The sequence below is a fragment of the Oxyura jamaicensis genome, chromosome 1 (genome assembly GCF_011077185.1).
Source record: "Oxyura jamaicensis isolate SHBP4307 breed ruddy duck chromosome 1, BPBGC_Ojam_1.0, whole genome shotgun sequence".
NCBI lineage: Eukaryota > Metazoa > Chordata > Aves > Anseriformes > Anatidae > Oxyura > Oxyura jamaicensis.
The window spans coordinates 137,735,388-137,757,348 of NC_048893.1; the positions used below are offsets into that span (position 1 = coordinate 137,735,388).

At 43.3% G+C, this 21,961-nt stretch overlaps 1 protein-coding gene across 5 annotated transcripts in view; it reads left to right on the forward strand.

Moving 5' to 3' along the window:
- NPAS2 (neuronal PAS domain protein 2) overlaps positions 1 to 21,961 on the forward strand; it is a 99,287-nt gene that overhangs the window by 58,117 nt on the left and 19,209 nt on the right. For all 5 annotated transcript variants that reach the window (XM_035316079.1, XM_035316078.1, XM_035316080.1 and 2 more), the window contains exons 5-12: positions 1,120 to 1,209; positions 7,314 to 7,434; positions 8,410 to 8,523; positions 17,051 to 17,169; positions 18,816 to 18,898; positions 19,601 to 19,707; positions 20,932 to 21,079; positions 21,704 to 21,785. In XM_035316079.1, coding sequence (XP_035171970.1) covers positions 1,120 to 1,209; positions 7,314 to 7,434; positions 8,410 to 8,523; positions 17,051 to 17,169; positions 18,816 to 18,898; positions 19,601 to 19,707; positions 20,932 to 21,079; positions 21,704 to 21,785 — 864 coding nt within the window. The remainder of the gene's footprint in view (positions 1 to 1,119; positions 1,210 to 7,313; positions 7,435 to 8,409; positions 8,524 to 17,050; positions 17,170 to 18,815; positions 18,899 to 19,600; positions 19,708 to 20,931; positions 21,080 to 21,703; positions 21,786 to 21,961) is intronic.

Below are 21,961 nucleotides of genomic sequence, written 5' to 3' on the forward strand. Positions count from 1 at the left end.
CCACCCCAATGGGTTTGTAACACCCATTACACCCCATGGTGTAACTCCATGCCACCACAGCCGGGCAATACACCTGGCTTAGGAACAGGTATTTCCTCTGGAGCATACCCGAACCCTCTTCTGACTCAGTCACGTTTATGGCGTTGTACTGCTCAGCTGTGGCAGTCAACACCAACGCCAGGTCGCCAGTAAAAAGACAGAAAGGACACAGCCCTGCTCCACCTGAAGGCACTAGGAGCTTCATCAGCGACTCCTTAACTGCAATGGGAAGGTTTTGATATCATCTCTGAGCACCTAATACTGCCTTTTATTTTTTATTTTTGGGGGGAGTGCGATTCTGCTCAGAGTAGGTGAGATGTAGCTCGAGATCTGGAAATCTACCTAGATTTAACTTTGAACAAGATTTAGCTCAAATCCTTGTGGCTCAGAATAAAGAAGAAACTAATTTTGAAGTGGAAGCACTGCCGTGCAGAGCGCTGTCACTCACTGCAGTCCTGGGCGTGAGAGCGCTTACCGCAAGGTGGGACCTAAGCAAGGAAGAAGCTCTGCAGAAGGGGGGAATTTCTCTTTGAATGAGTAATCCAATACCATGACCTTTAAAATAAATCACTCAATTAAAAGGCAGGCTAAGGATTATTTGATCATTTGCATTGCTTTTACTTACATGAAAGCCCAGCCATACACAACGTTACATTAATACAAACTGAGATTTATGGGTTTTGCAGAGAACTACCGTTTTGAGATAGGGCTGCATCCTTTCATCGTCCTTTGATATTTACACAGAGCTCAAATGTTCATTTTAATAACTTCCAAGGGATCCAGTCTTAGTCATTTTGCATTATTAAAATGTGTGATTAATTTAAAAACTGAGACATGAAATGTTCCTGTGAGCCCTTTGTTGCTTCAATAGTAGGTTTTACTAGACTACAAAGAGCATTGTAAAAGTTAAATCAGACTGTAAAATCAGAGAATTACTGTTCTGCAACTTGAGATAACATTCCTACAACTCAATAACCACACCGCGCTGAAGTAAAACAGTTTTGATCAACATGCAGCGAGACATGCTGTTTACACCCCTCTTTCCTCCTAAAGCACTCTCCGCTTGTATGTTTTCCTTAGGCATTGGATGGCTTCATCATCGCAGTAACCACAGGTGGGAGCATCATCTACGTGTCTGACAGCATTACACCTCTGCTAGGGCATTTGCCGGTGAGTAACTACGGCATAAGCTTTCCTCCCAAAAACCATGGGATCGGGCCCTGCAGTTTTTAGAATCAGACACACACACACACAGAAAAGTGGGGGCTGGGGTGGGAAGGATGTTTTCCTGCAAATCCAGAGGGGGATTTTTGTCCCTGCGTTATGCCAGTCGCCGCTGTTGATCAGCTCTGCTCCCTTTCAGTATGATTCATGCACTTCAGGTTTTTGTTGCTATGAGGCACTTGGGTCTGAATGGAAAAAGCTCTGCAGGAATACTCTGGCCAGGGGAGGGACGGGGTGACCTGGCTGATCTTTTTCCATCTCTAATTTCTAAGCTAGTGAGAACAGCACCAGTGCCTCTGGCAGCCTGGTGAGGAGCTTGGTAAGGGCTTTATTCTGCTCCAGGGAGGCAAAGGACAAAACCCTGCTGAATTCAGAGGGGTGGGAGTGAGGTGGTGGCTGCTGCTCATTGAGGCTGCTCCCCCAGCTACATTGGGTTTCCCCAGTGAGTGCACCCTGCTCCCAGGTGATGCTTCGTGCTGGGGTCAGGCACACACAGCTGCTTTTTCTGTGGGTCTTGCTCTTGGAGACTTTGTCTGCTGGGCTGGGCTGCAGGAGCGGCACAGAGGGACTGCTCTGGACCCTGCTCCTGTTGCTAAGGCTGCTCTAGGAGAAATGGCACAGTAATTAAGGATTAATGCAAACGCTCATTTTTTAGTAGCTTGGTCTCAAATAAATGCATGCCCAGGAGAAAAAAATAGCTGCCAAATCATTATTGCACCACCACCACCCCCATGTTCTTAGGAAAATTACAATTATTTTTCTCTCGTTTACTTTTTCACCAAATACGTGCTATGTTTTCCACCCAGCCAAATGTATTTCACACACGCTACCTTGCTGTAATACGAACAAAAATTATTTTCTTCTGAGGCGAAAGGAACTTGATGAAAGGCGGCAGCTCCTGGTAAATGCAAGAATATTGCTATGCAACAACAGATTGAACTGAATCTATCTTTTTCAGTTTTCTTTAATCCTCAACAGTTGAGAAGCCCAGTGGTTGACTATTTTCTGACATTTGTCTTCACTTCAAAGGCAGAGAGAGCCCTGTCCTGCATGCAAACTGCTGTATTTTCATGTGCTTTCTGATTTCCATGGAATTTCTTTGGTTTGGCTTGTGTTTTTTTAATGGTTTGGGTATTTTATGCTTCCTTCAAAATATTGATCTTAGTGGACATGGTAGATCTGCTCAGGAAATTACTGCTCTTCAGGAGGGTCACTTATTTCAGACCCTGTCCCTTAAACTGCAAGGTTACCTCTGTAACTGCTCCCATCAGCTGGCTAAACATGGATGGATTCAGGTCCATAATTCCTGAGTTGGGCCATCAAAAACTAGACTGGTTTGCCCTCCCAGAGTCATGCCTCCTGTGGTAATCTTGCCCAGTATCCAGCCCGAAATGATGACAAGGGTGAGCAGGATTATCCACTTGCATTAAAGCAACGCATGGCAGCCCAAGTCAGGGACCAGCCTGGAGGCAGCGGCAGGAGTCCCCACAGACCTGCTCAGAGCTGATGGAGCAATAATGGCCAAGCACTGCCCCACCAACTTGCGGAGCACATTGTGCGTCCCAGAGACAGAAACTGAGCAAGCAACGATGTCTTCTGCCTGCCCAAGGTGTGCAAAAGCACTATGCCCATGGGCAAAGGCCCAACTGAGCACGCAGTGAGGTGCTCACCAGGCATTTTAGTCCCGTGCTGTCCTTTCTACGTGTCTTCTTAGGTTTTAAAACTGATCAGAGTGCTATCTGGAAAATCTGCATCACTTATTTTGTGTACCTACAGGATCTATTTGGAAGCTAAATTCAGTCACTGTTTGAGAGACAAAATAACAATTCTTTCTCCTGTGAGAGAAAAAAAAAAGATACTCTGCAAATCAGCTGCTTTGAGTACTGAAAGGAAAGCATAACTGGGCAGAGCAGGGAGCAGGGCTCTCTGAGGGCCCCTATCAAGAAATCTGATGTATTTTCTTTCATTAAAACCATGAAAGACTCTGGTGCTGAGAACAAATATACCCAATTCTCTTTAATACAGCTTCCCTAAGTTCCATGGAGCATTTTCAAATACCAGCTGCCTCTGTGGTAATTCTAAATAGTCTGTTATTACAAGATTTGGAGGCTACTCCTAGGGTCGGCTGATGTAAAGAGAGGTTTATCTCATGTGGTAAGACTGACTTCAGCTAAAGTAAAGTGAACTCCTGTAAATCCAGTCACAACTCATAGCATTTAGCAGTCAGATGACACGTTACACCCCCAGAACCAGGCAAATCTCTGGAGGGGAATCCTTCCTCTCTCCTCTTGCCTGCCTGGCTCAGTGAAACAATTAAACGCAGGTGTCGTAGTGGCAATTTCCAAACTACAGGAGGAGACAGCTTTCCCAAGGACGTTGCCTGTCCATGGACTCAGACAGAAGGTGCTGCATCTGCTCACAGACCAGGACAGTTGTGTCCATCTCACCCAGCTTTAGACCCAGAGCTGAGGGATCCTTAATGCTGGGCAAGAAGGTGATTGTGCCAAGGCAGGGGTCCTGGCAGGGCTGAGCTCCTCCCGAGGGCTCTTTCTCCCCATCGGCTCCCAGGTGAAGTTCAGGCAGCTGCTCTGCTATGGTGGGTGCTTTACTTAATTGTCATAAGTGGAAAAACCCAGTGCCTGATAGAGTACAAGAGTTTTGTATGCTGTGCTGCTGTTAGATGGGTAGCAATGGCCATCATTGCAAGATACACAGATTGATACAGCAATACAAGAGGACAAATTCCAGCACACAGGAGAAGAACTATCTTGATTTTTTTGGTTGCTAGGAAAGAATCCCGTCTCATTTGCAGCCTTCCCATTCCTGTTGTGACCCTGTTACACAGGTACCCTTTTTTTTTTTGTTTTTGTTTTTGTTTTTCCAGCAGCAAGAATTATTCATCATATTTCCTACTTGTCCTCCTCCCTCCCTCCCAAAAAAAAGAAAAGAAAAAAAAAAAAAAAAGGCAGTGAAAATTTGAGGAAAGAGCCCCATTTTGGAGTATGGCTATTTTGTTCAAAGTACACAGACATCTAAGCTGTGCATCAAATGATTACAGAGCTTGGGGCAGATTTATTGTGTATTGTTTTTGGAGCTGATCAGCATCCATTTACACAAAGGTGGTGTTTCTTTTCTGCCACAGCTATCAGGAATAAATTCTCAGAAGTTAGCAGGATCCATAGATTTGAAGGTGCAGTGAGGATTCAGAGCTTAGCAGCATAAATATGCATTAATGTAGTTCATGTAACCACTTTACCCACAGTCACTGTAATTTATCATTTATCTGCTTTGCCTGTCTCACTCGGCAACACTTTGTGCCTACGTCTGCTGACAGGGCAAGAGCTGCCCAGAGCAGAGGAATTAGACAAAGCTGCAAACTGCCCCCTTCCCACTGATGCATTTCTGTCCATGGTGATCACACTTTGTCCACCTCTCCTGTCACTTTTTTGCCATGACACCAAATGGCTCCTCTTTGGGTTTGGTGCAGAATTAACTCTGATTAGCTTGCCTGACATTTCCTGCAGCTCCAGTGAGACTGTGGAATATTTACTCCCTTCTTTATATTTGATGTGTCAATATATTATTGATTGGCATATTGATTCAAGAATATTGTTGTATTCCTGAGCTGTAGGAGCCCCAGAAATTGTTCTGTGCACTGCTCTACAAGTGTGCCTAACCTCTGCAGGGGTAGAGAAAGACATGAAGAAGTAGATCCCAGTTTCCTACCCACAAATAATAATAAGAAGAAAATAAAAAAAAGTTGGCATTTTCCAACAGGAAAGATGAAAATAAGTAAATAAATTCTGGACATAGTACATGATGGAGGCCAATAGTATAAATGCCAGGACTTGCAAATTAGTGAAATCAATGAGTAGATGGTGCTCCTGGCAGCAGATTGCTCTGATGGGTGGGTGGAATGAAAGCCTCCTGCAACTCCTACTGTACACAGAGTTACAGGCCCCTAAGGATATGATCTTAAACAGAAGAGACACTGCAAAACTTGGTCACAATATGGAGACAAAAGGCAGCACAGAATCACAGCACCACAGGAAGGCTGAGGCTGTCAGGGCCCTGTGGAGGCCACCAGGCCCAAGCCCTGCTCCAGCAGGGCCACCCAGCGCAGGCTGCCCAGGCCCATCTCCAGGCGGCTTTTGGAGATCCCCAAGGAGGAGACCCCACGGCCTCTCTGGGCAGCCTGTGCCAGGCTCTGTCACCCCCACAGCACAGAAGGGCTCAGAGGGAGCCTCCTGGGGGGCTGTTTGTGCCCATTGCCCCCTGTCCTGGCCCTGGGCACCTCTGAAAGTACAACCTCAGGTGACTGCCAAAGCGATGGTGACTGTGAGGAGCGGTGACAGCTCACATTGGGTGCAGAAGAGGCCCTGCATACAGCTGTGAGCAGGTCCTTCCAGTCCTCCTGCAGCTACTGCTGAGTGGATGGGAGATTAATTAACCCTCATGACACTTGTGTGAAGCTGGTGGATAAGCATCATTATCTCACACTTACAGGTAGGAAAGGATTGGGAAGGAAAAATTACTTTTCTGATACTGTGCCATAAGCCTTGAACTGCACTCAGCACAGCAGTTTCCCTTCAGGTGCTCTTTCTTCATATGCCCACAATTACATGTACAATGTAATATATTATGTATGAATATAATGTCTATACATATTTGCAAAACTGAATCACACGCAGTATCAATTGGATGCATATTAAGATATATACGAAAGTAATGAAAATTATTTTCAAGTATTCTTCACAAAGGGGATATCCAAGTAATGAGCATATGTAATAAACACTTAGAGTTGAATAAAGTAATATAATATTGCATCAAGGTCAGGGTACACATTGTCACACTCTGATTTTCAAAGTATACTCGCCACTTCTCCCCAATCTAAATAGGAAATCCACCCAGAACAGCAGGCTTGAGTGGAAAGCAGAGGGAAACCGAAGTGTAATCTTAAGTAAATACATAAATAAATGATGATGATTAATAACTTGTCAGTCTCATACAGAGCTAACACATTTTCAGCATGAACGTACAGTCTGAAAGCAGCTGCTCTGATGACACACGAAGCTGTGTCAGTATGCCAGCTCAGCCCGGGGTAGTCTCCAGTGAGATGAATGAGAGTTAATGCCATTAGAGGGTTACTTTATCTCAAAACTTCCTTTCAGATATGCTTTTCTAGCATTAGGTTTGTCACTACGCTGAATACAGGGAGACTTTTTTCTTGGCAACCTGGTAACAGACTTGTCTTCTCCATCATGGGCTGGTCATGGCCTTTTGCACAAATTGTTCTCCTCTTTGTGTTCCCAAATCTCAGTACCAGCTGCATAGCTCCTTCCTAGATTTTGGAAGCATTTCAGGTTCCTATCAGGTGTCTGCGAGGCAGGAGGCACCTGGGCATTCAGCCCACAGCTGGCCAGAGGCCTTGTGCTGATGGCACCATGAACTCCCCATACCAGGGGAATGCCACTGCTGCAAAGAGATGTCTGGAGCAGGGCATCACCTTCTCCCTGCTCCCACCTGGTTGTCCTGCCTCCCAGGATGCAGAAAGGGGAGAGAAAGGGCTTGCTGCCCCAGGCTGCAACCAAGGGCATCCTGCATCCAAGGGCATCCTGAATCTCCAAGGGCATCGTGCAACCAACTGGCAGACAGGATGGAGAGCTGGGAACTCATTTCCCAACTCATTTCAAGGTCCTGACATTGAATTGTACAGACATACCCCATGCACCTGGTGGTCTGAGAAACTTTACAGGAAGCGCCATGCTGAGAATTAAGCAAGGAACCAGGCCAGGGAGAAGTGGCCATGGGGTACACACAGCAGTTCCCTTGTTCTAGGCTTTGTCAGGTGGCCCTAATCAGTGGACCTAATTTCACCAACCCCTGTTGGCCACCGCAGGCTGTGTATCTGCTCTGCTGTGTGCCATGGTGTCCACACACAATCTCCCGGTATCAGCCAAGGAGAAAGGAGTTGATACAAGATGTGAATGCCACTGCGCTCTCTATCTTGATATTTCTGGTTTTTCCTCAAGGTCTCTTTTTCTTTGCAGTGTGATGTCTTGGATCAGAATTTGTTAAATTTCCTCCCAGAACAAGAACATTCAGAAATTTATAAGATGTTATCTTCCTGTATGCTTATGACAGATTCTGCCTCATCGGATTACCTAAAAAGTAAGTTTTATTTTATCTTTCCAGTAAATCAAAATCATGGGCAGGATACAAAATTCCTTATAGAAGGAGGTTTTTTATGTGACGTGCAGTATAAAACTTATGTTCGTAGCATTTCAAAAAGATTTTGCCACCTGGAATGACCCATTGGTACTATTTTTAAATGAAACTCATTGCATTTATTTTACTAGGCTAAGTCTACTTGCAGTTACGTTAATTATTAAATATTGTATCTTTTGAGACAGCAAAGGAAAATAGGTTATCCAATGGTAACTGAGAGTTTGCCTGAGACAAATCACATCTTAATTGATATTTCAGCCCATTAAATTAAGATGCTGTTCAGAGATATGCTAATTTTGCATACCTTTGTCTTGCATTACAGTTGAAAAGTAGCTGTAAAATCATTGTAATTCTTTTTCGAATTGAATTTTATTTTTCTTACAAATCCTTTTATTTGTCTCATCCTTATTCACTCTGGGAGGTAAGACGTAGGAAACCAGAGAACACACAAATATAAGATATACAGCTGCTTAATCTACTGTATATATAAAACCTGCAGCTGATAGCTAATATGCCAAAGTTAATTTAATAGATATTTTGAGGTAATTAGGCATAGTTTTCCAACATGAGATGTAGAACAGCTGTGAGTCATGAAAAGCCTAAACAGAAAAAAAGCTGTAACTGAAGGATCCAGTTCTCTGCTTCAATACACTGAAGTTATGTCAGTGTAACTCCTATGATGAAGAAGATGTAAGAGAACAAACCCATGTAAATTAGCTGTGTGTAGACCTGTGCATAGCCCTGCACAACCCAGATCTGTGCCAGGCACTCTTGCAGAGGTGATGACCCTGCCAATTAATGTACCTTCCTGTGCAGGGCTCTGACTGTGCTGCTGGTTGCATGATTGGGGTTGGAAGGCACTGTTCGTTGTGTTGAGCTTAAATAGTATATTTATTTCTTCTTCTTCTAACTATCCAGCTGACAATGAACTGGAGTTTTATTGTCATCTTCTGAGAGGAAGTTTGAACCCAAAGGAATTTCCAACATATGAATACATAAAATTTGTAGGAAATTTTCGGTCTTACAGCAATGGTAAGTTTTAATCGTTACATAAATGTTACTTTAGCTATGCAAAATAAACTGTAAACGTTGTTCCACTGAACGAGACAGGCTTGGAACTGGAAGGGTTATTTCTAACATTATGGGGTAAATTTTGCTTCCCATGGATCTAACAGCCGATTTGCAAAAGTTGGACGAGTAGCGGTGAAGGCTGAAATTCTGTTAGCTCCTATTGTCCATGCCTTTCGCTTGCCAGCAGATGCCCCAGATGCTGGGTAAGTTTGCAAACACCACCAGGAGGCTTGGATTGTGCTTACTAACACCATGTGCTAAGATGGTACCTATTAGCTAAACAAGAATTGTGCCACCCTATCTACTGGTTTAAGAATTCCAGCCTGTGCCAGAGATTATAATCTACCAGGCCAGCGCAGCCCCACGCAGCCATTTCACATTCCTCTTCAGCATCACAGTGCCCAATACCCTCAACAAAAGGAAAGAAATACACTCAGCACAGCCCTTAATGCAGCACAGTCGTTCTTAGGAAAGCATCTTTCAAGGGGCGAGAAGCAGATTTTTACCTTGTGTGTTCCCTAACAAACAGATTGCTCCATGGCTATTAGTGTCAGAAATGAAATATTCTTTTATTGCTTTCCTTTCTCCTGCCTGCCCAAGTTTGCTTTAGTTACTTGCCTGATTGAACTCCGGAGTGGCATTTCAAAAGTTGCTGGTATTGCTCCAAATAGGTCATCCTCAGCAAAAATTCCCCACCGTGCTTTCCAGAAACCGCACACCACACTGTGAAGAAATGTCCCTGTCCCCATTTAACTTTCTGGTCTTGATCCACGCGACTAGAATAGAAACCTACGTGCAGTATGGAGGCATGTATTTCTTGCTTGGTGCCATAAGGTTTGAGGCTTTATTTGTATAAAAATGCAACCGCCTGTATGCTTTCTAGTTTGAATGAAGTGAAATGCGGCCGTGTGGCAGACGCACACACCAAGCTGTTCTGTTTTCTAGAGCAGAAACCGGATTTCAGGTGCTGACTCATAAGGATACATTTCTACCAGGGGAATTTCTGATCCATTTTCTTCAAGGATTTTCAGCCTTTTATTTTTGCGTGACCTTAAAATTGCCCTCTTCCCCGTTAGGATTTCACATCCCAGCATTTGGATCAGTGGCTATTTCTCAGAAGAATAAAACTTACATTTTCACTCTGTTGCTCCTGATATCTCCCCTACTTCAATGCATACAAACTAAGTGGGAACATATTGATTTCAGAAGACACCAAATCATTTTCCAAGGACCCTGGTTTATAGCTTTCAAATAAGACGTGTGTTTTCTGCTTCATTTTTTTTTTTTGCTTTTTTGTCTGTGTGCCACTTTCCTCTAAATCTTCCATTTTGTGTGATCTCTTTCAATTTCTTCCCAGCTTGCTGCAGCAGGACCCTTCAGTCGGTCTCTTTGTGCATCCATTGCTATCTTTTTATGTTACATTTACATGACATAAATACTGTTCCCCAGCCAGTCCCCTGCTGGATGTGAGGCCAGTGCTCCCAAGCCAGGCAGGTGAGAAAGGCAGCAGTGGGAAGGGTGGCAGGGAAGAGATGCATCACTCAGGGCAGTGCTCTTCCTATATGTTAGCCCCTGCTTCTGCTTTTCGGAGGTGTTTGTGGAGGAAAGAGGCTAAGCCCAAGATAAGAAAAGAGTTAGCAGATCACACTGTGGAGGGAGAAAGACAGAAATTGCAAATTAAGCTTAATTAGCAGGAGATGTTCATTATGGATGTATTCAAGAATGCTTTTCCCTGTAGCTTTTCACAGCAGTGGAAGTGTGAGCATGTTTTTACGCATGGGAGACTAATACAGGATGTTCCTCTCCAACTACAAATCTCTGCCGTTCCTTTTTATCCACCCAGTGCCAAATTCTACCTTTGTTTTCCATGAGTTGCTGAGCATTTCCTGAGCTTGCTATCCCTGCGTGTCCCTGCTACACCAGCACAGGGTCCCCCACATTAGGCTGTGCCCCCAACACTGACCTATCCCATTCCCATTAACCAAGGGTCGTAACGGCAGCCCGAACCTTTCCTTCTCAATCTTCATCAAACATTTTGAAGTATTGGTAGGTCCGTTTTCGGCCTCTTTTAACAGAAATGTCACTAGCTTCATTCTCCTTCCATGTAACCTTTTACACAACCTCCCCTGAGTTCTCTCCTTCTCAGGCTCATTTTATTCTTGTTCGCTGCTGGTATTGAAGCAGTGCTTAGGGGAAGAGAGTGATGTGTGCTGGGGTCCCGGTGTCTTTGTCCCCTCCCTCGTACCTCCTCTGTTAATCGCATTGTGACTTATGGCTGAGAGAATCATATAGGGATGGGTTTGAATGGATTAATTTGAAGGACTGAGACTTAGAAAGTCTTAGGGGCTTAGCTGCTCTCCCTAACTTCAGCAGGAGCTGTGGGGCTAATTCCCCCTTCAGCTTTAAAGGCCATTTCGCTGTAACACTGAGAAGCCATTGAGAATTTATTTATTTATTTATTTAGCTAAAGCAGAACAAATACCTGTTATCTACAATGGTGACTTGTCACCAGGATTGCTGTCAGGGATCTCCCATTGCCTACACCGAGCCTGTGCTGCTCCCCCAAAGGAGCAGTCGCTGGCAGCTTTCCCCCATCTCAGATGGTCCAAGGCAGGGAGATGCATGTGCAACCCCCAGAAATTGCCAGAAAAGTTCACATTGCTCACGGCATGTGTTCAGTCTTTCAGAAGATCACTGTCCCTAGAGCTCCTGGGCTCAGCTATAGCCGGAGGCAAGAGGAGCTGCACCAGCCCCGAGCCAGGGTTAGCAGCAGCATCCATGCCTGGGCTCGTCCTGAGGATGGTGCAGTGCTCTGTGACCCCTGCTGCAAAGACATTTCTGCAGCTGTATGTCCACCAGGGACGTGGCACGAGCTGCCTGCACATGAGTGAACCCCCCTCGAATTATCTGTGCCCAGGCAAGAGGGGCCGACCAGCGAAGCAGCAGTGCAAGCTGTGCGGAGCGACTGCATGAGTCACTGGCTGTGCTAAATCAAATACAAGAGATTTGATTTTCCATTTGGGAGGATTATATAATCATCATTAATTAAGCTTCAATGAGAAAAGCAGGACTGTAACCTGACAAGAAGACTCGGTAGTCCCTGGAGAGGAAGGGAGATGGTCTCCAGGCCACTCAGAAGGAGGGTAGAGCTCCCTCCCTGTTTTGATGAGAAATGCCTACTTGCTCACAAAGCAAAAGATCTTATTATTATTATTATTATTTGTTTGTTTCAAATAAGAACACCTTTCGATATTTTTATATATTTCAGGATCTAAGTGCTTTAATAGCAGAATTACAGAATCGTTGATGTTGGAAGGGACCCTCTGGAGGTCATCTTTCCAACCCCTAGCTCAAACAGGGCCACCTACAGCTAGTTGCTCAGGACCATGTCCATTCCAGTTCTACCTCCATTCAATTAATTGAAGCCTTTTCTGTAGTCCCGAATTTAACAAGGGAGCTGAATACGTTCAAATACCTGAGGAAACCAAGTGCCAGCGCTGCACCTGTTGACCAGTAGTATGGGATGTGGGGCAGACTCACGCCAGCATCACCAATGAATAACACAGTGGTTCCCAGCCAGTTTCAGCTGAGGGGGGAGGAATACAAGAAATGTAATCCTCCAAAAAGTTAAATGAAATGTTTATCTCCCACTATGAAATGCCAAATTAAGTGAGAATGAATTATTTTGCAAAGCTGCTTAATAGCTCACTCTGATAAGAAAAGATAAGGTGGGCTGGATTTATCCTTCCTGTAAGAATTGTTTGCACATTTGTAAACAGAAAAAGATCTCTCACATTATATAACCAAATACAGGCTTTGGTATCATACTCCTGAGGTGACATACTTGTTTAAACACTCCTGAGAGGAACTAAGTCCTGCCTTTCAAAGTGTTCACCAACAGAAAAAAGGAACAGCAGCATCTTTAAAGGGGCAGATTTGTCCTTTTATCCAAAATGCCTGAGGTTTTCCTCTTAAGGGAGGAGATAACTGTTATGTGAAAAGAGTTCACGATCAAGTAATATAAATATAATTAAATATTGTAGTGGAATTTAAAACTGTGTGTCTTTGTTCCCAATTATGTGGAAACTTGGGAAGTATCTAGTTACTGGATGCTAATAATAGCAGATAAGTCTACTGTTAGCTGATGTGTCTCTTAAGATAAGAATAACCATCAAGGAAATTATTACACTGAGGAGAAAATAATATTCGCTCCCAGAACAATTAACTTAGTCTGAATTCTCTTTTAAAGGAAATAAACAGATTTATGCAGAAGATCCATTGATCTTCTCCGCAAGCATATGCGGAAACATCTGATAACAAGAACATCTCAATCTGAAATGAGTGTTTTGATCAGAACTGACAGCCATGTATTATTATTTACTATTAACAATATAGCAGAATCTGCTGCTAGCAACCTACACCGCTTACGCCGGGCTCTCTATGGGCCACCACAGCACCGAGCCAAGAGGCACCACACCTGTCCTAAAGGGTCTGCATGGGGTTCATATCCATGTAGGAAGGCAGGAGGAGGAAGGAGAGAGCAGATCCAAATCGACAAGTGATGTACGGACACCATCTGTGTCACTCATCCACAGCTACTGAGTGCAGTCTTGCTTGCCATTAGCGCTTCAGAGTTCTTCATTACATACATTAATTGCTGAACGTCCTGTTTATCTGTGGTCTGAGTTTATTTATGTGAAACACGCTGGGTTTTATTCTGGTCTGTTTGGCTTGTGTTTTTTGAAATAGCCATTCAGTTTGTCAGTCACTAAAGCTAGTTCTTTAAACATTAACATTTACTGGCAAAATAGCAAGGAGGGATTTCTTCTCTCAAATCACAAAAAGGAGAGGTTTGCTTTTACGGGAAGACTATGTTTTAAACATCCTACGTTAAAATAAGATGACCAAGCAACTGACTGCTGTACTATTATTAACTGAATACTGTCGTGTTTGTTTTTGTTTGTTTGTTTGTTTGTTTGTTTTTAAACACATTTTCATTCATTTCATGTGGCATGATTTGTATCCCTAAGGACAAAAATCTTTTTGTATATGGTGTCTAATGCTTGGTTCTTTACATATTACTTATTTTTAACATCTTGTCCTTAATATACCCGGTCCTTTTCTTTGTAAACCTCCTGTATAGGCAAATCAGTTTCCTCTATCTTGTTACATCTTAGCAGGTAATTTAATACCTCCTCTGCAAAAGAATCATGCTCTAGGAGCAGCAGATCTGATAGGTAACCACGAACACTATTAAAACTCCTGCTGAGGAGCATGATCAGCTAACTGATATATATGAGACAACTGTTTCACCTTTGACTGTGTATTTAGCTTTCTCAGACAACCTTATAGTTCCCTACTCAGGATGTGTTATCTAGATCATTTAATTGTGAAACACACATGGCCTCCTTCGCCTGACCCCACTGGTTATAGCCAGCTCAACATTTTCATCAGACACCTTCTGACAAAAACACTCCAAGACCTATATTTGACTTACAAAGGTAAATATCATCATAGCCTAAGACTTCATCCTATATTTTGCATTCGACTGTTCTTCTGTTGTGCTCTCAGCAAATTCACTGCTGATCTTCTAACTTAAAGATGTTGCATGTATTTTTTCTTTCAAAGGGACTTCAAGCATCATATAGTATGATTTTTCAGAAGGCACATTTAAAAGATTATGCCAATACATATATATATTTAATTCATGTATTGATCTCTTTTTAAAGGTACTTTAAAGGTATCAGCCAAAAAGTTGGAATTTGCTGCCCAAATGCAAGAAAAGAGCAAAACAGGCTGTGAAGATAGACCTGTGGAAAGAACAGATATCAACAAAATAAGTCAGGCAGCAAAAGTAATTCAGAAACAAATCACATATTTTTGTTTCTTTCAGTCATTGCAGTTGTTACTTTTAGATCAGGATGTACATTTCAAGGTGGTGATTACCTGCCTGCATTATGGATGCTTTTAATCCTTTGGACTTTGTCAAAGGCAATCAAACATGGAGATGGCACGGTATCGGTTAGAAGACTGGATGACTTTGAGCCAGGCCAGCTCTGTCTCATCTCCTCAGGCTTATTCTCTCACTGCCTCTGAGTTAGACATTCTCAGAGATGAAATCCAAAATATGCTACACAGCTATACTGTATGACAATTATTACCCTTTTAGTATTGCATTTACCTCTTGGAAATATAATCCTATTTTCTAAACACCATGTTCAGTGATGTATTTGGGTCTCTTCTGGGAATACACTGTCTCAGAATGATGTCCATTTACATCAGACAACTTACATCAAAAAAGCCATCTTCTCTCTTTGGTGCAATTCACTCTCCATTCAGCATTTCTCCTGGAACTAGCAACATTTTCAAGCCCATGGGCTGAATAAGTAGGTTAACTTACCATACCTGTACTTTGGAGGCTGAATGTACTTATCTTATTTCTGTTTCTCATGTTATGGAGTGCATTAAACACGGCACAGCCAGCTGGTCAAAAGAGGTGATTCTCCCACTATATCTAGCATTGTGTGCAGTTCTGGGCTCCACAATATAAAAGGATGCTAAGGTACTTGAAAGTGGAGGGCAGCAAAGCAGGTAAAAGAGCTGCAAGGCACATCCTGTGAGGAGAGGCTGAGGACACCTGGGCTGTCCAGCCTGGAAAAAGGAGGCCGAGAGGCAACCTCAGTGCTCTCTGCAGCAGATGTCCTTAATGTGGGTTTATAGCCACGCCATTACTTTTTAAACAGGTCTGACTACAGAAATTAACAGACTTGCAGGAAGTAATAATATCAGAGCAAAAATAATAACTCCTTACTCAGGCTTCTCCTGTTTCTTGCAGCTTCTTTCTTCTTTTTTCCACCTCTTGTACTAATAATCCCATAGAAGCCCTCTTATGTGCACATAACCCCAGGATCAGAACTGGAATACATATTCCTAGGAAGTCCCCAGAGCAAGTGAGCTTTGCTGGTGAAAGGAGTCGAATTTTGCCCATATTTTTTATCTTAATATCCAGTCTGCCATGCCCTCAAGACTCAACTGCAAGAGAGGGCTATAATCTCTGTGGATGTTCATGCCTGGGCTGCCTTCTCAGATGAGAAATCTTTCTGCCCCTTCGTGGCACAAAGTATTGTGCACACAGTGGTCTAAGCCACTTACAGTTGTGAATTCTCCTCAGAGCACTTATTTTTCTGTCTCATACCCTGCTATCCTTGATATCAGCTAGGTATTGTTATGCTAAGGTTTTCAATAGGTTTCTGGGTACCAAAAGCACATGGGATAGGTAAATTGAGACTTCTTCAATCTCTACAGTTTATGCCAAGGACCATAACGCAGGAGCACCCCAGAATAAAATTTGCTAGTGAACTCCTCCCCAGACAGATACAAAAATTCCTTTTCACGGGAACTGATGTGCTTATCCTTGCTTTGCCCTATGCAGAAGAAACAAACTGTAGAAACTTCATAAAATTGATTATAGGGGCCTAATAGTAAGAAAAGATAGTTCCATGGAAGCATTAATCACCATTAATATTACATTAACTACTATGAGTGACCTCTGGCTACTGGAAGGGACCAAGGGAGACAGTCAGCTGGGCAAGTCCAGTTCCTACTGCAGCTTAACACAGTTTTCTCTCAGTCCTGTGCGAGTGGGATTATCATCTCTAAACAGCTCAGGTTTGGATGAATAATTTTCATTATGTCATTTGAACGTGGGATTATGGACAAGCTTAAGGCAACACATTCTTTTGGCAACACATCTTTATGGCAGGGCGTACTAGCAGGCCCTCAAAGCGACACGAGCCAAGCGATTACAAAAGACAGATAAAAACCATACATAAAAACTGCAGCCACACTGCACCCAGTTTTTCCTTCTGGTTAGTGTTTCAGGAGACAGCAGGCCATGTGCAGACCCATGAGAGATGGCAGCTAGAGCCATACACTGGATGCTCTTTGCTCTTCTTCAACACAAGCAGAAATCGAGCACACTGGGGACGGTTCTTAAACATAGAACAGGAGCACACGCTTTGGCAGCTACAAATCACAGACAGGCTCTGCTAGCTCGACGAAGCCTTGCTGGCTTTGGTCCTCAGTGTTTTGCCACTGATGGCTTGAAGAACTGCCTCCAGCCTCCTCCCTTGCCAATCTTTTTTTCACTGCCTCACGGGAGGAACACGCTAGGCATGCATATATTTGTATTGTGAGCAATTGGATGTGTGGGGTTTCTTTCCAGAAAGCTGGTTTATGCTCTGTAATAAGGTTTGGCCTTATTTTTATCGGGATTAACCTCTAAGATTTGTACGTGGAGTTAAGCTCCGATGCCTTTCTGCCTAACATGACTGACTTGGATTTAAATATATGCATATCAGCTTTAAAAGCTTCTAGAGCACTTTATGTGAATAAAATTAGTATTACTACCTTTCAAGTCTGCAAAACATGCAGGGAGAGCAAATCTCATACAAGGCATGACTCCGGGTCCCGCTTTTTCCCTGCCTAGTGCCTAACTCCACCTGCAATGGCTTCGATGATGCTGTCCCCAGGGCTTACCGAACATCGCCAGGAAAGCAGATCTGCTTTGTCGCCACCGTTCGTTTGGCAACGCCTCAGTTTTTAAAGGTAAGAGCAGGTCCCGGGTCCCACTCATTCCAGAAGTTCTCGAAACGCTTTCAGACTGGGTGACGCTCAAAAATCTTAATTTAGCTAATTGAATGGATTACAGATATCACATTTCATGCACAGAAATCCAGTGAAGAGGATTAGCAGGGTGAGTCGGGATCTGCAGAAGTGGTGTCACTCCTGCCCCCCTTGCACAAGAAACCCAAACCCTGGTTGCACGAGGTACAGCAATGTCACTTTGCGGATAGGTTGTGCATCTTCTGCTCCTGTGATGGGACAGTGTACAGCAGACAGCTACCCATGCTTTCATTTGTGCCCCTTGGTGTCTTCAGGTGACTGCTCCTCGTTTTCCTCCTCCCAAACCTGGGTAGTAAAATAGTTGCTTCTGGAGAAAAAAAAAAAAAAAAGGATAGACGACGTAACCTTGTGCCTGACACCATGGTTCCCTAATTAACAAATGAGAGCCACTGCATCAGGTGTCCCATCCCCAGGGGTTAAGAGATTAAAAAGCACAGCTGAGACACAGACTGGATGAAATCACTGCCCTTTGGCCTGGCTCCATTACTGCATGGGGCCCTCGTGGGGCACTCCTGACTGATTCACGGCCCCAGCAGGCAAGCAGGTCCCTTCTGAGGTACATGAGGACACCTCCCATTAATCTTAACCATAGTAGTCACGCTAGAAGCAGAGGCTGGAGTTACGGTTCTCTGGGAACGTGGGAAGCCAATTCCCCCACATGGGGTAACTATCATCTCAAAGCAAACACGACAACAAGCGAGCCACTGCGAGGGAGACAGCAGCAGCTGAACCACCGGGGGAAGGTTTTTGCTGCCAGGAAATCCTAAACACAGATCTCTGCAGTTCACCTGGATGAGTCATGTAATGCCTGGTCTTGGCTTTGTCCGCTCAGATGAAGGCAGAAATATGTATCTGACTAGCTGAGCATGGCAGAATCAGCATTTTGGTTTCATGTAACAATGTTTGCCCATCGCACCTGAGCAACTATCAACTTGTAGAGTATATTCTTGGCATCAGGATGGGTTTCGGTGTGAACTGGAGAGGGGAAGAGAGGAATTTAAGGTATGCATGAAACCTTTTGCTACTATGCAGCCAGCACATGAGAAACATGGAGAAATGGGAACCATGGACAACTCCAAATTCCGAGCACGATGCTGGCAAGTCCCAGGCCAGCAGTCTGCAGGCTCACTCTAGGCAGCTAGAGGAGCAGGAGCTGGGCCTTGAAGATGCCTGTCTGACCACTGAGGGATTGCAGGACACCTTCACTCACTGTCTCAACCCCTACTTTCATACTTGAAGTTAGGAAGAACCCAGACCTTGTTTCCCCCTCAGAAATGGGGGTCAGATCAGAGGCAATAGGCAGAGGGAGCTTGAGGGGAGCAGTAAAGGCATTGAGAATGCTGGACAGGGTGGGAGGAATTGGGGTCAGATGTGACCCTGATGAGGGGAAAATGACCAGTGACACAGGAACAGATGCAATAGATTGCTCTTTGTAATTAGCAGGAAATGTATGAATCCTCCCTTTTATCTCTTTATGTATGTACTGTGTATTTATAACTAACACAAGCTAGATGAAGCAGAGAGGTGAAGCTGCAACTCTCAGTAAGTCAGTTTTCTTCACCATACAGGAGATGTGCATCGTGGAAGAACCTTTAGAGGAATTCACATCAAGACACAGTCTGGAATGGAAATTTTTATTCCTGGATCACAGGTTGGTGACAAGAAAAGCACTCCTGATTGTGTTTTGTGCTTGTTTACTGCTATTTTCATAAGTGCAATTCTCTCAAATGGTGTTATGTTTCACATCTAAATCACACGAACAGGAGGACTACCACTAAAATTCCTACAAAAGCTGATGTTTACTATTCTACCTTGCATTTATTTTTATCCGTCTTCTAAAAGAAAACTGTCCTGCTTCTCAGGCAGAATTTGTGATTATCTTGTTCTTGTTTGTTTTAAAAATATCAATGGACTGAAGCCTGTCCCACAGCAAAAACATCTCATTATTATACAGCTGTGTGTCGTTCTTTCAAAATCCAGCCCATGACTGTGTGTGCAGTTCCCACTGAGTTACAACTCCTTTGCCGCAGGTTATCACGTGAAGGCCCCTTAGAAACAGAGCTGCTTTCCACCCGCACCTCTTCCTTGAAAAGAAGAGCTTATGGCAGGTTTCGTGCTGGAAGGAAGGTGCCCACAGGCACTGCTGTACTGGTACCGGTCCCAGATGTAAGGCAAACCCCATCTGGGCATCCCAGGCACAATGGGGCAAAGTCAGGATCCCGTCCCCTGGCAGCTGGGACTATATGCCTATGAGTGATAATAGATTTGGGCTTTTAGCATATCCATGCCAACATGCAGACACGCTGTTTGTTTTCTGGTTGTATGAATTCACTTATCTTGTGCCTAAATGCAGAGCACCGCCGATTATAGGATACTTGCCTTTTGAAGTGCTGGGTACTTCTGGCTATGACTATTACCATATAGATGACCTAGAGCTGCTCGCAAGGTGCCATGAACACTGTAAGTATTGCAGAGCCCACATTTCCATTAATTAACCAGGACACCCCTTTTCAGTAAAATGTAGTTTCAGTTAAAATAGGTGTAAACTCAAAAGGTGAGGTTCCAACCTTTGCCTCACAGCCATATGCCTTAATGTAATTATAACAGATCTGGTGCATCGCAGCTGATCAGCATGTGGGCCATATTCCTCTAGCTCTGGAATGAGCACTTTCACCTCCCCTATTCCCAGAAGTAGTCAGTGAGACTCATTGAATGGGTAAAATATGCCAGATTTGACCCCTGTTCTGTTGGTAAAGAATACAGGGGAATAGATCAATAAATTTCTGAGGAGATCGCATTTTATAAAATTATTGCAGATTATTTACTGTACTGTTCCTCACCAAGTATTTGGCATTGACATTACCTGTGATTATTTAAAGATAGACTATTAAGATTTAATTGGAAAGCTCTCTCACTAAGTAAAGAAAATGAGGCAATCCTTTTTAAATATTTACTTATGGACTTGACTGGAACATCTCAGTCTTACTGCCCCTGGGTGGCCTGAAAATATCTGGCCAAAATTAGCTTTTTATATGTTGACATTAAAATATAGAAAGGCTAAATATGTGCATCTTTGGGATCCCCTTGAAATCGCTGGAACAAAAAGCAGACAGTTTTGTCCTTGAATCTTTGAAACTTATACCACAGTTTACTGTGCTTCAAATTCTTGTCAGCCTGGGAATTTTCTTTCAGTTTCAAATGATTTTTGTGTTTGCACAATGTTATCTCGTATACTCACTTCATTCTGCAGTCACTAAAATCCATCCATATGGAATATTCATCTTTTCAAGTATTTTTATCCTGTACTTTTCTGCTATAGATTTTCAGATGATCACTCTTAGAAATTAATCCCAGATGCCTCATTAAGCAGTATGTGAGCAGCACATAAACCAGGGGAAGATTTATGTTTAAGTTGTAGCAGACATTAATGCAATTGTGTCTAGCGTTAAAGTTAATTGTACTGTTAAAGAATGTACTGTTCAAGTTGTCAGAAGAAGGCACCTACAGATCGTTATGATCATCTCTATCCTAAGATTCACAGGCCCACACGCTCAAAAGGTACTCGGGCTCTGATCTCCCTTGGGAACCAGTGGGGCTGTGGACACCTTTGTAACACTGTTCATATTTCACGTCCTTCTCACGCTGATAACTGTGTGACCAGCTGTGTGTACTCTGTCCTCACAGTGATGCAGTTTGGCAAGGGGAAGTCGTGTTGCTATCGGTTTCTGACCAAAGGACAGCAGTGGATCTGGCTCCAGACCCATTACTATATCACGTACCACCAGTGGAACTCCAAGCCAGAGTTCATTGTGTGCACACACATGGTGGTAAGGTATGGAAACTGCCGTCAGCCAGCGGGGATGTAAAGGACAGTAAGACAAGGGCATCCTCAAGATTTCAAACGTTTCCTCTTAGAAACATGATGTGTCTTCTTTGCTAGAAAAATGAAGCCTAAGCTCTCTGAAGGAAATCTGTGCATTGTAGAAGAATATTCAGACTAAGCCTTGCTCTATTCTATGCTTCATTTATTAACCACGAGTTTAGGGGCAGAGTAACTGTTGCATTTTTCCATCTTGTGCAAAAATAGGGAATAGGCATCTTACTCTACTATGCTGTTCCTTAAATCCTTGGGTTTTTTACTGTTTTGTTTTGTTCTGTTCTGGTTTTTTTTAAGAGATGCGTGGAAGCTTTTCAGTGAAGTTGCAGAATAGATTTAGGATGTGAGCTTGACCTCTACTCTTTAATACACTTCTTGATTTCAATAAGATAGGTAGAGAAAGGAATGAAAATTAAAACAGTCTCTCAAATGTTGTGCAGTTGCATCTGACGTGATTTTTTTAAGCTGTTCATTTAACCTGTAAAATTTCACAATAATCTGTTCATCTATTTGCTTGAAGCACATTTTGTGAAGTATAAAACCACCATGCTGGTACAGAGATTTATATTTTACTTTCAGTTACGCAGATGTTCGGGTAGAGCGGAGACAGGAGATGGGCTTGGAAGAAGTGTCCTCAGAGGTCGTGTCCTCAGCACTAAAGGTACAGTGAGACAAGGTTTTTTGCATACATACATGTAGTAATTGCAACTATTTCCTATGTTAACATCACTGAAAATTTCAGCATTGTCTTTCTGAGTGGATTCCCTAACAAGTTCAGAATTCATTGTTCACTTGAATAATTTTAAAGTAAATTGGATAAGTTCATGAAAGGATAAA